At 41.2% G+C, this 17534-nt stretch overlaps 2 protein-coding genes across 8 annotated transcripts in view; one reads left to right on the top strand and one right to left on the bottom strand.

Annotated features, from left to right (window-relative positions):
• ECD (ecdysoneless cell cycle regulator) overlaps positions 1-6594 on the bottom strand; it is a 33978-nt gene extending 27384 nt beyond the window's left edge. The window contains exons 1-2 of the mRNA XM_003271239.4: positions 6384-6594; positions 2051-2268 (exon numbers count right to left, since the gene is read on the bottom strand). Coding sequence (XP_003271287.1) covers positions 2051-2255 — 205 coding nt within the window. The 5' untranslated portion in view covers positions 2256-2268; positions 6384-6594. The remainder of the gene's footprint in view (positions 1-2050; positions 2269-6383) is intronic.
• A 40-nt stretch (positions 6595-6634) lies between these two features.
• Positions 6635-17534, top strand: part of FAM149B1 (family with sequence similarity 149 member B1) — a 76608-nt gene continuing 65708 nt past the window's right edge. For 2 of the 7 annotated variants that reach the window (XR_004026745.1, XM_030798477.1), the window contains exons 1-3: positions 6635-6894; positions 13519-13623; positions 16647-16773. Coding sequence is in view for 5 of the 7 variants with exons in the window: in XM_030798477.1 (XP_030654337.1) it covers positions 6848-6894; positions 13519-13623; positions 16647-16773 (279 nt within the window). In the remaining 2 variants the exon portion in view is untranslated. Of the gene's footprint in view, positions 6895-7215; positions 7234-13518; positions 13624-16646; positions 16774-17534 lie in introns of those variants that run through there. The other 5 variants (XM_030798473.1, XM_030798476.1, XM_030798474.1 and 2 more) reach the window with 4 other exon arrangements.

Here is a 17534-nt window from a genome sequence, read left to right on the forward strand (position 1 = left end):
CCAAATTCCTTCTGAGGCCAGCATTACCCTAATACTAAAGCCAGACGAAGACAATATAAGAAAACTGTAGATCAATATCCCCGATGAGTATCAATGCAGAAATCCTTAACAAAATATCAGCAATCTGAATTCAACAACACATTAAATAGATTATTCACCACGACCAAGCGAGATTTACTCCTGGGATGCAAGGATGGTTCAACACATGAAAATCAATGTACAGTTAATATCCCACATTAACAGAATGAAGGTCAAACAAGTGCATTACATACTGTCTCAAGAGCTGCCATGGCAAACAACAGGCAGAAGAACAGCCCAACCAACTCGTCTTCTCCCCACCCCAGATCTCAAGTTTCTTCAACTAGAGAACTCCAATTAAAGTAACTATTTTTGTCTATATTAGACATTGATTTAAATTTCATCTTGAAGCAACGAGAACTATTGAAGGATATTAAGCAGGAGAGTGACACGATCGAATTTGTGTTTTCCAAACATAACTGGCAACAGTGTGAGGAACTAGAAAGACAGACACCAGAGAGGTAAGTTAGGAGGCTGTTGTTGTTTTCCAGATGTAGAGATAAAGAGGGCCTACACTGAAGCCAAATAGATGTAGAGAAGGGGTCATATTTTAGAAGCATTCAGGATTTAGCATCTGACTGAACATGGTGAAGTGAGGAACTGATTATGATTTTGAATTACTGACTAGCTTGGATAACTGGCTGGATGGCAATGCCATTAAACAAGATAAGAAAACAGTAAAAATGGTTTTCTAGAGGACAGATAAAGGGTTGGTTTTAGATGTGCTACACCAATGTGACAGTGTTCTTGCCAATAAATATCATATGTATTTCAATGAATAAGAGTTCAATAAAATTAACAGTAAGATATGTAGCAATTGTTGCCAAAAGATAACAGATAAGTACTAAACTGAGAGTATCACAGTGATGTACACTTGTGATGTATACATGGGGGGCATCTTGTGATAGTATCACAAGATGCCAGGTTCCTGATCCCAAATAAGACCTCACATAAGTCACTGTGTAAGGAGAGACTTGGTCACCTACCCATGATTTATTTTCATAAAACTATAAGAAATGATAGAACTGTAATGTGACCAGTTCCCCACCAGGCTACTTAAGGGTATATGTCTGCTGCTTAAACTTCGAAGGCCAGCTGGCAAGCCAAAGCCATCGTGCCCAGCAGAGGAGCAGGTCCTGAGAACCCAAACATTGCAGGGCATAGCTGGGAACATACCAAAGAAAACAGTGTCACTGCATATACGCAGTAGGCAAAGAGTCAAAAAATTAGCTTACAAGCAACTTAAAGATGAGAGGTGGGGTGGATTTCTAGAGCTGTCCTGATGCTGCCCAGGAGTGTCCTGTCTGTAAGTCCTAATAAACTCATCTACTTGCCAAGATAGACCTGTCCAAGTCATTCTTTGGTCTCTCCGCTCCCTCCTAGTTTAATCCTGGGTTTTTCTTATAACAGGACAGAGTGCTATATTTTGCCAGAGGTCAGATCTCAAGCACCAACAACACAGGGAAGCAATGAAGAAACCTCAAAATGCTTGTAAGTGGCAAATATTAGTCATAAAGCCCAATTATTTATAAGCCGGGCAGAGCCACTCAGATCCTCACCAAAACGGCTATATGAAACAAGGCAGCCTACTGAACGCATCATCAAAATAAGGAATACTGAGTAACAGCAAAAGGAACCATGATTAAAGCCAGATGCCTGAAACTATTCAGTATAGATACTTAGATACATTATGGCATAGTGTAGTAACTGAAGTTCAAAAGAATAGCCATGAGTTTAATAATGTTTAGTATATGCTAATTCCTAAGGCAAATTTAGAAAGTTTTCATTAATATGATTTTTTTTAAAAAAAAGCTTTAAGGCTAACTGAATATAGACAAGTATTACTCATCTAAAAAGTTTAGTGTATTAATCTCTTCCTGGCAACACTGAATGAAGTGTGGACTATTACACATCACTGTTGTCAGGATAACATTAAAAGTCACACTAATCCAAACAAGTAAAAGAGCCTTACCTTTCCCAGGTTTATATTTGAGATTGAAAGGCTGATTCTGCCAGATGTAGGGGACCAGCATAGGTGCAAACTGAGTCATTATTCTCTCAATGTACTTCTGAAGAACCTCTTCGTGTTTATCTGAGTCCCTTGACTCATCTGGTATCAGGAACAGGTGGTACTCCACTGTGTCTTCCATCGTATCAAGCTTCATGGTTTCTTCCATTCTTCTTTGAAAACTATGTTTAAAGTTCCAAAATATAAACCACATAGAACAACGCAGAAGTAACATCTGAACTCTTTTAGATGATTCTATGAACATTGTTTTCTAAAATTTAGTTAGGCCAGGCACAATGGTTCATGCATGTAATCCTAGCACTTTGGGAGGCCGAGGCAGGCAGATCATTGGAGGTCAGGAGTTTGAGACCAGCCTGGTCAACATGGTGAAACCCCGTCTCTACTAAAAATACAAAAATTAGCTGGGTGTGGTGGCATGCACCTGTGATCCTAGCTACTCGGGAGTCTAAAGCAGGAGAATCACTTGAACCTAGGAGGCAGAGGTTGCAATGAGCCGAGATCATGCCACTGCACTCCAGCTTGGGTGACAGAGCAAGACTCCATCTAAAAAAAATAAATAAAAATAAAAAAATAAAATTTAGCCACATACCATCATCATGGTTTTTGCCTTAACCATACACCACCTACAGTAATATTTATTTTTTTAAACTTTATTTATTTATTTGAGATAGAGTTTCACTCTTGTTGCCCAGGCTGGAGTGCAGAGGCATGATCACAGCTCATTGCAACCTCCACCTCTTGGGCTCAAGCCATCCTCCCACCTCAGCCTCCCAAGTAGCTGCGACCAGAAGTGCATGCCACCATGCCCAGCTAATTTTTTAAATATTTTTAGTGGAGGCAAGGTTTTGCCATGTTGCCCAGGCTGGCCTAGAACTCCTGAGCTCAAGCAGTTCTTCCACCTTGGTCACCCAAAGTGCTGGGATTATAGGCACGTGGCCTAATATTATTTTTAATGACACTTGACACTTAAAACTTTATCTTTAAAATTACATTAAAAGGAAACCTTGATATAATACAGTGAATAGAAATCTAGTATCACATTCCCCAATTAGTAAGTATGTAAGAATAAAATCTTTATTTTTTATATTTTTCCTATTTTGGAAGTGAAGAATGAAATTTTTAATGTTTGCCCTTGTACTAGCAGTGGTATGTGTAACATATTTCGAGAAACACTGCACTAACATCTACTGTTTACACATTATCAAAAACCCCAGTTCTGCCACTAATTAGTTGTGCCACTGTGGACATTTCACTTTCTCTTTCTGGGTTTTTTTCTTTAATTTAGGATAAGATATCTACCATCTCTAAAATCTCTCCCTGCTTTAAAATTTTGTTATTTAAACTCTAAAGAACAATCTCTCTTGCTCTGCAGAATGTACATCTCTCTATTTTATGAACATTGTATGGCGTAGAGGAATTCAGAACTACAAAACATCTGTAAGATGTTACCTCTGTCCTAAATTTGCCCCTTTTTCAAGTCTCATGGGATGGTAGGTATATCTTTCTTTTCCTTTTTTTTTTTTTTGAGATGGAGTCTCCCTCTGTCGCCCAGGCTGGAGTGCAGTGGAGTGATCGCAGCTCACTGCAACCTCTGCCTCCCAGGTTCAAGCGATTCTTTTGCCTCAGCCTCCCGAGTAGCTGGGGCTATAGGCGCATGCCACCACACCTGGCGAATTTTTGTATTTTTAGTAGAGACGGGTTTTACCATATTGGCCAGGCTGGTCTCGAACTCCTGACCTCGTGATCCACCTGCCTCGGCCTCCCAAAGTGCTGTTTTTTTTTTTTAATTTTTAAGGGTACATAGTAGGTGTATATATTTATGGGGTACATGAGATACAGGTATATAATGCATAATAAGCACCTCAGGGTAAATGAGATACCCATCACTTAAGCATTTATCCTTTGTGTTACAAACAATCTAATTACACTTTTAGTTATTTTTATTAAAAAAATTTTTGTAGCCAGGACATGCTCTCATCTGAACTTCATTATTTTTAAATGTACAATTAAATTATTATTTACTATGGTCACCCTGTTGTGCTACCAAATACTAGTTTTCATTCGCTCCACTTTTTTGTACCCTTTAACCATCCCACTCCCCCACAAACCCCCTGCAACCCTTCCCAGCCTCTGGTAACCATCCTTCTACTTGCTATCTCCATGAGTTCAACTGTTTTAATTTTTAGCTCCTACAAATTAGTGAGAACATTTGAAGTTTATCTTTCTGTGCCAGCTTTATTTCACTTAACATAATGATCTCCAGTTCCATCCATGTTGTTACAGATAACAGAATCTCATTTTTTTTTTTATGGCTGAAAAGTAGTCCATTGTGTGTATGTACCACATTTTCTTCATTATCTGTTGATGGACACTTAGGTTGCTTCCAAATCTTGGCTACTGAGAATAGTGCTGCAATAAGCATGGGAGTGCAGATATCTCTTTGATATACTGATTTCCTTTCTTTTGGGTAAATACCCAGCAGTGGGATTGCTGGATCATATAGTAGCTCTATTTTTAGTTTCTTGAGGACTCTCCAAAACTATTCTCCATAGTGACTGCACTAATTTACATTCTCACCAACAGTGTTTTCTCCAAATCCTTGCCAGCATTTGTTATTGCCTGTCTTATGGATAACAGCCATTTTAACTGGGGTGAGATGCTATCTTATTGTAGTTTTGATTTGCATTTCTCTGATAATCAATGATATTGAGCACCTTTTCATAAACCTGTTTGCCATTTTTATGTCTTCTTTGAGAAATGTCTATTCAGAGTTTTTATCCAATTTTTAACCAATTATTAGACTGCTTCCTAGGGAGTTGTTTGAGCTCCTTATATATTTTGGTTATTAATCCCTTGTCAGATGGGTAGTTTGCAAATATTTTCTCCCATTCTGTGGGTTCTCTCTTCACTTTGTTGACTGTTTCCTTTGCTGTGCAGAAACTTTTTTAACTTGATGTGCTCCCATTTGTCCATTTTTGTTTTGGCTGCCTCTGTTTGTGGGGTATTACTCAGGAAATCTTTGCCCACTCTAATGTCCTAGAGAGTTTCCCCAATATTTCCTTTTAGTAGTTTCATAGTTTGAGGGCTTAGATTTAAGTCTCTAATCCATTTTGACTTGATTTTTGTATATGGTGGGAGGTAGTGGGTCTGGTTTCATTCTTCTGCATATGGGTATCAGTTTTCCCAGTACCATTTATTGATGAGACTCTTTTTTCCCCAGTGTATGTTTTTGGTACCTTTGTTGAAAATGAATTCACTGCAGACATATGGATTTGTTTCTGGGTTCTCTATTCTGTTCCTGTTTTTATGCCAGTGCCATGCTGTTTTGGTTACTAAAACTCTGTTGTATAATCTGAAGTCAGGTAATGTGATTCTTCCAGTTTTGTTCTTTTTGCTCAGGATAGCTTTGGCTATTCTGGCTCTTTTGTGGTTCCATATAAATTTTAGGATCTTTTTTCTATGACTGTGAAGAATATCATTGGTATTTTGATGGAGGTTGCACTGATACCTCTTAATTTTCTAAGGGTTTTCCTTACTTATCTCTGAATTTTCTAAGGGTTTTCCTAAATAAGAGTACTAGTTTATTCTTGCTGCCAGGTGATACTTGGTAAAGGAAGAAATGGCGGTGGATGGACCACCCTAACTCCGTGATTCCAATCTTACTCAGCTTTCTAAGAGACTCATAAGGAACCTGCTTCTTCTATCCAGATACCCATTCACCACAGTCTGACCAAATCATCATTTTGCCTTTCAACCCAGAGGGACAGACAGTAATTTTACCCATCCACCCCATAAGCCAAACACACCTCATCATGCAGAATTTGGTGTCAGAACTGGAAGGGACTCTACGATCACTCAGGCTAATGCCTCACTGTACATATGAGAAAACCCAGAGTACAGAAAGAGAAGCGACCAAGCAGCAGGGGCTTGACTTGGAGTCTAGTGCTCTTTTTTTTTTTTTTTTTTTTTGAGACGGAGTCTTTCTCTGTCCCCCAGGCTGGAGTGCAGTGGCGCGATGTCGGCTCACCGCAACCTCTACCTCCTGGGTTCACGCCATTCTCCTGCCTCAGCCTCCCGAGTAGCTGGGACTACAGGCGCCCGCCAACACGCCCGGCTAATTTTTTGTATTTTTAGTAGAGACGGGGTTTCACCGTGTTAGCCAGGATGGTCTCGATCTCCTGACATCGTGATCCGCCCGCCTCGGCCTCCCAAAGTGCTCTTTACCCAGTCTAGGCTGCCTCCTGCCATCTAACAAAATGAAGCCAATTTCTCTTACGGTTCTAGGGCCTCTCCTGCGCGCCTCTGCTGTGGAACCTTTCCTTAGCCGCCTCTCCGACTGCGAGAGCTGATCGAGAGCTGCCACCGGCCGCCGAAGCCTGGGTCAGGCTCTGTCCCGACGCCTGCCAGGAACCTGAAGCTAGCGGAAATCCTGCGAGAAAGTCTGAAACCCCCTCAGTCCCCGAAACTTTGTGTGTCGTCACTGCTGTGCGTCGGCGGGAGCATTTTGCGGGTGCCCGGGGGCCTTCGTCACTTCCGCCCCCGCGGCAAAGCAGGAAGGTCGGAGGGCTGGAGAGGTGGGGACCCTGGGGAGGTGGCGGCTCGGAGTCTAGGTGACGGGGCGAGACGGGGCCGGTAGGTGGCGGGAGGGGGGTCGGGCCGGAGCCGGCGGGAGGGCCAGGCCCGGAGGCCCCCACCCTGGCGTGCCCGCCCCGGCCGCGGCTGAGGAGGAGGAGGAGGAGGATGATCTCCAGATACACTCGGAAGGCGGTGCCACAGAGCTTGGAGCTGTGAGTGGACTGCTCAGCCACCCTAGCCGGGGCGGGCGGCGGGCGCTCTGGGGACCCTTCTTGACCAGTCCTTCGTTCCTTTCCTTTCCCAGGGCTGGGGAGAGATTTTTCTTCGGAATTCTCTCCTCTTAGCCCTGCTGGACGCTGCTCCTTCTTCCTCCATCTCCAGCTGAGGGCGTGTCGCCCTTGGTCTGTAATTCCTGAAATCAAGCACTGGGTCTGCTGAAGCATTTGTAGCATCCGCAGTGCTTCAGGTCCCATTGTTAATGGCCACGGTAGCTCGAGAAGTTATTAATAGCTGAGGGCTCCAGGAAAGTGCTCACTTGACACTGTGCAAAGGTATTTACATACATTTGCTCACTCCTATCAATGATATCAGATTGGGAACATTATTTTGCACATTCTACAGATAAAGATCCCAGAATTAAAGATTGTAGCATGCCAAAGATCACACAGCTTGAAGGTGGTAGAGCTGAGAGGTACAAACCTGATGTCGATCTGATTCTGAAGCCTGTGGTCATAACCATCACACATACTGCCTCCCCACCTCTGCAGTTAAGCACCAGAATCCATAAAGATCAGTTTTGCTTTTGAGACTTTAAAGAGCAAATATTTCTGGCTTTAAAAAGATCCACCCCCACGGCCGGCCGTGGTGGCTCACGCTTGTAATCCCAGCACTTTGGGAGGCTGAGGCGGGCGGATCACTTGAGGCCAGGAGTTCGAGACCAGCCTGGCCGACATGGCGAAACCCCATCTCTACTAAAAATGCAAAAAAAATTGGCCGGGCATGGTGGCGGGGGCCTGTAAACCCAGCTACTTGGGAGGATAAGGCAGGAGAATCACATGAACCCGAGAGGCTGAGGTTGCAGCGAGCGGAGGTCACGCCATCGCACTCCAGCCTGGGTGACAAGAGCGAAACTCCGTCTCAAAATAAATAAATAAATAATAAAAAATAAAAAGAGATGCCCCCTACCCTGACTGAAGTGTTGTATAATAATTTAGAAAGTAATAATAGTGTCATACATTTATTAATGCTTTACACTTCCAAAAGGGCCTTCACTTTTTTTTGGAGACAGGGTCTTGCTCAGTTGTCCAGGCGGGAGGGCAGTGGTGCAATCCTTGCTCACTGCAGCCTCCACCTATGGGCTCAGGTGATCCTTACAATGTAGCCTCTTGAGTAGCTGCGACTACAGGTGCACACCACCACAACTGGCTAATTTAAAAAAAAATTTTTTTTGTAGAGACAGGGTCTCACTATGTTGCCCAGGCTGGTCTCAAACTCCTGGACTCAAGCAGTTCTCCCACTTTGGCCTCCCAAAGTGTTGGCATAAGCCACCATGGCCAGCTCACTTCACAACAACTCTGTAAAGTGGGTATGATTATCTTCAGTCTTTCAGAAGATGAAATTATATCAGAAACGTTACACATTTTAAGATTATATAGCCAAAAAAGTCAGGAGTTGAGCTTGGGCTTTAACCCCAAATTCCATTTTTTTTTTTTTGAGACGGAGTCTCGCCCTGTCACCCAGGCTGGAGTGCAGTGGCGCGATCTCGGCTCCCTGCAAGCTCCGCCTCCCGGGTTCACGCCATTCTCCTGCCTCAGCTTCTCCGAGTAGCTGGGACTACAGGCGCCCGCCACCACGCCCGGCCAATTTTTTGTTTTTATTAGAGACGGGGTTTCACCGTGGTCTCGATCTCCTGACCTCGTGATCCACCCGCCTCGGCCTCCCAAAGTGCTGGGATTACAAGCGTGAGCCACCGCGCCCGGCACCAAATTCCAATTTTTTTTCTTCATGGAGCTATATAATTTTAGCAACCATAAATTAATTAAATATTAACTATAAATAAATGTATTAATTAAATATTAACTTTTCCTTTCACTTAGCTATGTAATTTTAGCAACCATAAATATATTATTAACTATTAATATTTATTTTTAACTAATTTAATTAAATTAATTAAATATTAACTATTAATTATGCACATACATGATAATTGCAAGCATGATATTTTGAATCATTCTTGGGTTTCTGGCTAGGCTGTCTTCTAGCCACGTGACTTTTAGGCAAATTACTACATCACTGAGCCTTCGTTTCTGTAATATAGGAATAACACCTTATCCAAAAGCTTATTTAAAATGATGGTGTGGACCCCCACGCCTATAATCCTAGCACTTTGGGAGGCCAAGGTGGGTGATTGCCTGAGCTCAGGAGTTCAAAACCAGCCTGGGCAACATGGTGAAACCCTGTCTGTACTAAAAATGCAAAAAATTAGCTGGGCATGGTGGCACATGCCTGTAATCTCAGCTACTTGGGAGGCTGAGGCATGAAAATTGCTTGAACCTGGGAGGCAGAGGTTGCCGTGAGCCGAGATCACACCACTGTACTCCAGCCTGGGTGACAGAGGAAGATTCTGTCTCAAAAAAATAAATAAATAAAAATAAAATAAGAATAAAATGATGGTGTGGAGCTTGACACATATACATCCTCAATAAATGGTATTTTCCTTGTCCCTTCGCACTTTTACTTGGGATACAATAGGCATACAAAGAAAATAAGTCTAAAACCTCTCTTTGCATTTTAGAAGCTTATTAAGGAATAAGATATCTACATGGTAGCAGTTTAGTTCCTAGTAAACTCTTTGGGAATTAGGAAGAAGAAACAGTCATCTCTTATATTTGGAATGTGTTGTTCCTACTTAAAAAAAAAAAAATTGTGAGGAAACTGTCTTTTCCCGATAAAGTGACTGAGGTTTAGCTAAAAATCTGCTTTTGTGATTAATTCCAACCATTCTGAAAGTTAAAAAAAATCTTGTATGAAAAAAATGATAGGCACTTGTTGGGCCAGAATTATTGTTAACTAGTATAGTTATATCAGTTTTCTTTTTTTTTTTTTTTTTTTTGAGACGGAGTCTCTGTCACACAGGTTGGAGTGCAGTGGTGCCATCTTGTCTCAGTTGCAACCTCCACCTCCTAGGTTCAAGTGATTCTCCCACCTCAGCTTCCCAAGTCACAGGACTACATGCCCAGCTAATTTTTGTATTTTTAGTAGAGATGGGGTTTCGCCCCAGGCTGGTCTTGAACTCCTGGACTCTAGCGATCTGTCTGCCTCAGTCTCCCAACGTGCTGGGTTATAGATGTGAGCCACCGCGCCTGGCCTACTTGTTTTTGATTGTTGATTTGATACTCCCTATAAGGCCCAAAAGATGATTCTGTAGCTGGAGTCAGGATGAAGTGAATAATGAAGATAATGAAGATAAAATGTATCTTAATGGGAGCAAATTCAAAGCAATTTTTACTTTAGATGTTATAATAATGATAACCTGCTTTGAAGCAGTAACTTTAGTTTTCTACCTAGCCATTAAAAATTATAATTGTTGAAAAGAGTATGGGAAAGGAATGATTTTCAACATACAGCTTAACATTTTTTAATGAAAAATTTCAAACATAAACATATAGAGAATAGTATCATGAACTACCTGTCACCCCACATTCAACAGTTAACAAAGTCAATATATTTGCTTATCTATCTTCCTTATTCTTTTTTTTTTCTTTTTTCTTTCTTTTTTTTTTTTTTTTTTTTTTTTTTTTTGAGACAGTCTCGCTCTGTCACCCAGGCTGGAGTGTAGTGCCACCTTGGCTCACTGCATGCTCCGCCTCCCGGGTTCACGCCATTCTCCTGCGTCAGCCTCCCGAGTAGCTGGGACTACAGGTGCCCGCCACCATGCCCAGCTAATTTTTTGTATTTTTAGTAGAGACGGGATTTCACCGTGTTAACCAGGATGGTCTCGATCTCCTGACCTCATGATCTGCCTGCCTCAGCCTCCCAAAGTGCTAGGATTACAGGCATGAGCCACCGCACCTGGCCTCCTTATCCTTTTATTAACTTCTCTGTGCCTCTCTGTGAAATAAGGAAAGCAAAACTGCAGATATTGCCATTTCACCCCTATATATGTCATTATGCATCTCTAAAAATTATGGACATTTTTATATGTAGTCATAGCGCCATTATTAAATTTAATGATATTTTTTGTTATTATCTAATTGTTAATTCATAGATTTCCCTGGCAGACTGAAAAAATGTCTTAAGTCTCTATTTCGTAGCTTGAGTTTGTATTTCTGATCCTTTCCACTTTTTCAAAGACAAGCACTTGGTTGTAGGACCACTGAATGAGAGACATACAGGTAAGTCTGCACAAATTGATCTCCACAATTTGAGAAATAATTTAAAGTGCAAGCTCCACTGACTGGACTCTTAGCTTTATCTTTATATAGAACAATGGTACAATTCACTAAAGTCTCAAACTCTTCATTTCCTTCTAGAGGCCTTCCTCTGAGAGCCAGACTACTAGGATTTGAATCTTGGCTTCATCGCTTACTAACCAAATGACCTTAAGCAGGTTACTTAATCTCTCTGTGCCTTAGTTTCGTTTGAAATAAGAGTATTTGAGATTTATGATATACATTTGCATATTAAAGACCTGGAAGACCTCTTGTAAAGAAATCTGTGTAACTTTGTTTAACCTATTACAGTTCCTAAATTTATTTGACTACAGAATTTTGTGAGGAAAGTCTACCATAGATTACTAGGAACATATATTGATTGACCCCATAGATTACTGGAACATATAATGGTTGACCCCAAAGCTTAATCCAGTGTACACATTGGAGGCTCTAGAGCAGCAATATTCAATACAAATATGATATAAGCCACATATGTAATTTAAAATTTTCAGGTGGTCACATTAAAAAAGAAAGGTGAAATTGGCTGAGTGCAGTGGCTCATGTCTTGAATTCCAGTACTTTGGGAGGCTGAGGTAGGAGGATCATTTGAGGCCAGGAGTTAGAGACCAGCCTGAGCAACATAGCAAGATCCCAATCTCTACAAAAAAAAATTAAAAATTAAATAATTAGCCAAGTGTGGTGGTGAGTGCCTGTAGTCTCAGCTACACAGGAGGCTGAGACAGAAGAATCCCTTGAGCCCAGGAGGTCAAGGCTGCAGTGAGCTATGACCACACCACTGTACTCTAGCTTGGACAACACAGCAAGACCCCATCTCAATAAAATAAAAGTGAAATTTTTTTACCTTTTTATTTTGAAATAATTATAGACTCACAGGAAATTTTAAAAATAGTACCAAGAATCCCATGAACTTTTCACTCAGCTTCCCCCAATGATGACATCTTATGTAACTGTGGTATAATTTCAAAGCCAGGAAAATGACATTGGTACAATACTGTTAACTAGACCTACAGACCTTATCCAGTTTTTACATTCACTCCTGTGTGTGTGTGTGTGTGTACATAGTTCTTTCTATGCAGTTTGGTCCCATTTATAGATTACTGCAAATATGACTATAAATCAAGATAGAGAGCTGTTTCATCACCACCAAGGAACTTCATTGGGTATCCCTATCCCTTTATAGTTATATCCACTCTTGTCTCCATCCCTGGCAACCATTAATCTGTTCTCTACCACTATAGTTTTGTCCAATATACCATTATATAAATGGCCCTTAAACAATGCAGGGGTTGGGGTACTGACCCCCTGTACAGTAAAACATCCATGTTTAACTTTTGACTCCCCAGAACTTAACTACTAATAGCCTACTGTTGACTGGAAGCCTTACCAATAACATAGTCAACACAAAAATAGACTGGTAGTTACATATATTTTACACATTCATGACATACCTTTTTCTTAACTTTTTTCGATATTTCTAGGCTACATGGTTCATCTGTTGAGTTTCTTCAAATTGTTGCAAATCTCCAAAAAATTTTCCAATATATTTATTGAAAAAAATCTGCATATAAATGGGCTCACACAGTTTAAACCTGTGTTGTTCAAGGTCAACTGTAGTAGTTAATGGTTTTTCTATTGGCTTTGGCTTTTTGCAGTAAAAAGCATGGTGCTTTTGAGATCCATCCAAGTTGTTGCATGTATCCATAGTTTATTTCTCTTTATTGCTGAATAATATTCCATTATGTGGAAATACCAATGTTAAAGGACATTTGAGTTGTTTTCAGTTTTTTTTTCAATTGTAAATAAAGCTGCTGTGAACATTTGTATACAGATTTTTGTATGAATGTAAGTTTTCATTTCTCTAGGCATAATGCCCAAGAGTGCAACTGCTAGGGCTCTGGGTAAATGCATATGTTTAGTTTTATTAGAAACTGTCAAACTATTCCAGAATGGCTATACCATTTGACATTCCTGCCAGCAATGTATGAGACATCCAGTTTCTCCACATCCATGCCTGCATTTTGTTATCATTATTTTTAATTTTAGCTGTTCTAATTGGTGTATGGTGATATCTACTATATTTTCAACTTGTAGTGACATTAATTTTAAGAATATATTTTGTTTAACAACCCAGTATATCCAAAATATTATCATTTTAAAATGTAATCAAGATAATAAATGAAGTATTGCAAATTCTTCTTGAAATCCAATGTGTTTTACACTTAAAACACAATTCTGACTAGCCAGATTTTAACCACTGGTGGCTACCATATCAGACAGTGCAGTTCCAGAGCAGAGGAAGTAGGTGACTAACTTCTAGATTAAATTATTGAATTGTATGTATTTTTTTATACAGGAAATATAACTTTGTTTTGTCTTTCATAGGAAAGGAATAACAAAACATGCTCTTAACCATCATCCCCCTCCCGAGAAGCTGGAGGAAATTTCCCCCACCAGTGACAGTCATGAGAAAGACACAAGTTCCCAAAGGTAATAACACAAAGTGTACTTGTTTACTTATTGCACTTGCTCATGGCAGAGGTTTTGTTTTTTGGCTTAAGATTGGTGTCAAGCCTTGTGCTGATGAAAACAAAGCAAGAATTTTTGTCATGTTCTCAGTACCATTTAGTTTTCATTCTGAAATAGCTAATGACAACATCATACGTATTTTCATAGCCTTTGAGAAGTAGTATTATAAAGTAGTTAAGAACATGGATAATCTGCCATGGGATTAGAGTGAAAAAATAAACAAACAAACAAAAAACAGAACATGGAGCTCGGTACTTATAATCCCAGCACTATGGGAGGCCAAAAGGTGGGAGGATCATTTAAGCCCAGGAGTTTAAGACCAGCATGGGCAATATGGCAAACCCCATCTCTACAAAAAAAAAAAAAAAAAAAAAAACATAGCCAAGTGTGGGGATGTGCAGTTGTGGTCCCAGCTACTATGGAAGCTGACATGGGAGGATTGCTTGAGCCAAGAAGGTCAAGGCTGCAGTAAGCTGTGTTTATACCGCTATTCCAGCCTGGGTGAAAGAACAAGACGTTGTTTCAAGAAAAAACATAAATAGGGCCGGGCGCGGTGGCTCACGCCTGTAATCCCAGCACTTTGGGAGGCCGAGGTGGGCGAATCACGAGGTCAGGAGATCGAAACCATCCTAGCTAACATGGTGAAACCCCGTCTCTACTAAAAATACAAAAAAATTAGCCGGGCATGGTGGCGGGGGGGCTGTAGTCCCAGCTACTCAGGAGGCTGAGGCAGGAGAATGGCATGAACCCGGGAGGCAGAGCTTGCAGTGAGCCAAGATCACACCACTGCACTCCAGCCTGGGCGACAGAGCGAGACTCCTTCTCAAAAAAAAAAAAAAAAACAAGAAAAAACATAAATTAAATAAATATCAGAAAGAGCAAGATTATAAAAAACAAACAATAAAATAACATAACATAAATGAAAAAGAACATGGACTCAGGAGGAGTCCAACATCTGATTTTTAATCCTGGTCCTATAACTTATTAGCTGAGTAACACTGGGCAAATTACTTACCTGATAATAGTATATCTTATAGCAGCAGTCCCCAACCTTTTTGGCACCAGGGACCGGTTTTGTGGAAGACAATTTTTCCATGAACTGTGCAGTGGGGTGAGGGATGGTTTCAGGATGATTCAAGTGCATTACATTTATTATACACTTTATATTTTTACATTGTAATATATGATGAAATAATTATACAACTCACCATAATGTAGAATTAGTGGGAGCCTTGAGCTTGTTTTCCTGCAACTAGACAGTTCCATCCGGGGATGATGGGAGACAGTGACAGATGATCAGGCATTAGATTCCCATAAGGAATGCACAACCTAGATCCCCTGCATGCGCAGTTTGTGCTCCTGTGAGAATCTAATGCCACCACTGATCTGACAGAAGGCAGAGCTCAGGTGGTAATGTGAGCCATGGGGAGCTGCTGTAAATACAGATGAAGCTTCATGCACTCACCTGTCACTCACCTCCTGCTCTGCAGCCCAGTTCCTAACAGGCCACAGACCAGCACCGGTCTGTGACCCTGGGGTTCAGGACCCCTGTCTCATAGGATGTTGCAAATATTAATGAAATAATGTGTGTAAAACTTGGCACGATGCTTGGCATGTAGTAAATGCTGAGTAAATATTAGCTGTAGTTATTTTAAGTAATAGAACAGGGAAGACAGTTCTTCAGTCTCTCAGAACTTCAATTAGTGTCTGAGATGCAATGTGTGATTAAAAAAAAATTGTATAATCATAGGCTGGGCGTGATGGCTCACACCTGTAGTCTCAGCACTTTGGGAGCCCGAGACGGGTGGATCACTTGAGTTCAGGAGTTCAAGACTAGCCTGGGCAATATGGCAAAACTCTGTCTTTACCAAAAATACAAAAAAAAGGCTGGGCACAGTGGCTCGCTCCTGTAGTCCCAGCACTTTGGGAGGCCGAGGTAGGCGGATCACTTGAGGTCAGGAGTTCAAGACCAGCCTGACTAACATGGCAAAACGCCGTCTCTACTAAAAATACAAAAATTGGCTGGGCATGATGGCGCACACCTATAGTCCCAGCTACTCAGGAGACTGAGGCAGGAGAATCACTTGAACCCGAGAGGAGGAGGTTGCAGTGAGCCGAGATCACGCCACTGCACTCAGCCTAGGCAACAGAGTGAGACTCCATCTCAAAAAAACAAAAACAAAAGTACAAACAAAATTAGCCAGGCATGGTGGCACGCACCTGTAGTCCCAGCTACTTGGGAAGCTAAAGTGGGAGAATCACTTGAACCTAGGAGGCAGAGGTTGCAATGAGCTGAGTTCGCACCACTGCATTCCAGCCGGGGTGACAGAGCGAGACCCCATCTCAAAAAATAAAAAATAAAAAGTGCCATACAAGATCAGATACAACTATTAGCATTTCTGAAATGTCTTTAGTTGTCAAGAGTATGTTATAGACTGGGTGTGGTGGCTCACGCCTGTAAATCCTAGCACTTTGGGAGGCCGAGGTGGGCAGATTGCCTGAGCTCAGGAGTTCAAGACCAGCCTGGGCAACATGGTGAAATCCCTTCTCTACTAAAATGCAAAAATGAGCTGGGTGTCGTGGTGTACACCTGTAGTCCCAGCTACTTGGGAGACTAAGGCAAGAGAATCATTAGAATCCAGGAGGCCGAGGTTGCAGTGAGGCAATATCGTGCCACTGCGCTCTAGCCTGGGTGACAGCATGAGATTCTGTCTCCAAAAAAAAAAGAGTATGTCATAAGTGAGATGTTGAAGTATTCATTGTAAACTGTGACTAGAATTATTTGGAATGACTGCCATCAATTCTATAGGAATTAGGACTTTTCCATGATGCTCAAATTTCAAGTTCTTCATTTATTTTTGCCTATGTGGATATATTTGTACACATGTTTATCACCTAGTAAGTTGCTGAGTAGTTAATGCTACAGAAACTTGAAGACATATGAAAAATTTTCTTTTTTCTCTCCTCCCAAATTGTACCTTTAGCAAGTCTGACATCACAAGAGAATCATCTTTTACATCAGCCGACACTGGGAATTCACTGTCTGCTTTTCCAAGTTATACAGGCGCAGGGATATCTACTGAAGGAAGCTTGGACTTCTGGGGATATGGTGTGAGTTATATGTTATTAGTCTGATGGAGTGCTTGGGAGATGATTCTGGGAGTTAGGATTTGTCAGTATATTTCATTCCTTCACTCTCCTACATTGTTTCTTTACATTTATCATACTTCATAATAACTGTAAAGAAGCATCAGTCCTCATCTTCTTTCAGTATTTGCTTTGTTTTATTGATATAGTAGTTAAACCTTAGACATGCTTAGTGTTCAACTTAAACAGTTGCAGGTTGGCCAGGCATGGTGGCTCACGCCTGCAATCCCAGCACTTTGGGAGGCCAAGGCGGGCAGATCACCTGAGGTCGGGAGTTCTAGACCGGACTGACCAACATGGAAAAACCCTGTCTCTACTAAAAATACAAAATTAGCCGGGTGTGGTGGCGCATGCCTGTAATCCCAGCTACTCTGGAGGCTGAGGCAGGAGAATGGCTTGAACCCGGGAGGCGGAGGTTGCTGTGAGCCGAAATTGCGCCATTGCACTCCAGCCTGGGCAACAAGAGCGAAACTCCGTCTCAAAGAAAAAAACAACAACAACAACAAACAGTTGCAGGTTAATATGGATTTGGGCTCTGGGTCTATTCCTTTTGCCATGCCCAGTCCACTAATGTATGTCTTTACCACTAATGTTACCTTGTTGTTTAAAATGTTTTTGAAAGTTTATTATTAAGCCATTATAGCCTGGGAAAATATTTCTGATATATTGGTAATGAAAACAAACAGGTTATAAATCATATGTGTAGTGTCACTCTAATTTTGTTT

This window comes from Nomascus leucogenys, chromosome 18, assembly GCF_006542625.1.
Source record: "Nomascus leucogenys isolate Asia chromosome 18, Asia_NLE_v1, whole genome shotgun sequence".
Lineage (NCBI taxonomy): Eukaryota > Metazoa > Chordata > Mammalia > Primates > Hylobatidae > Nomascus > Nomascus leucogenys.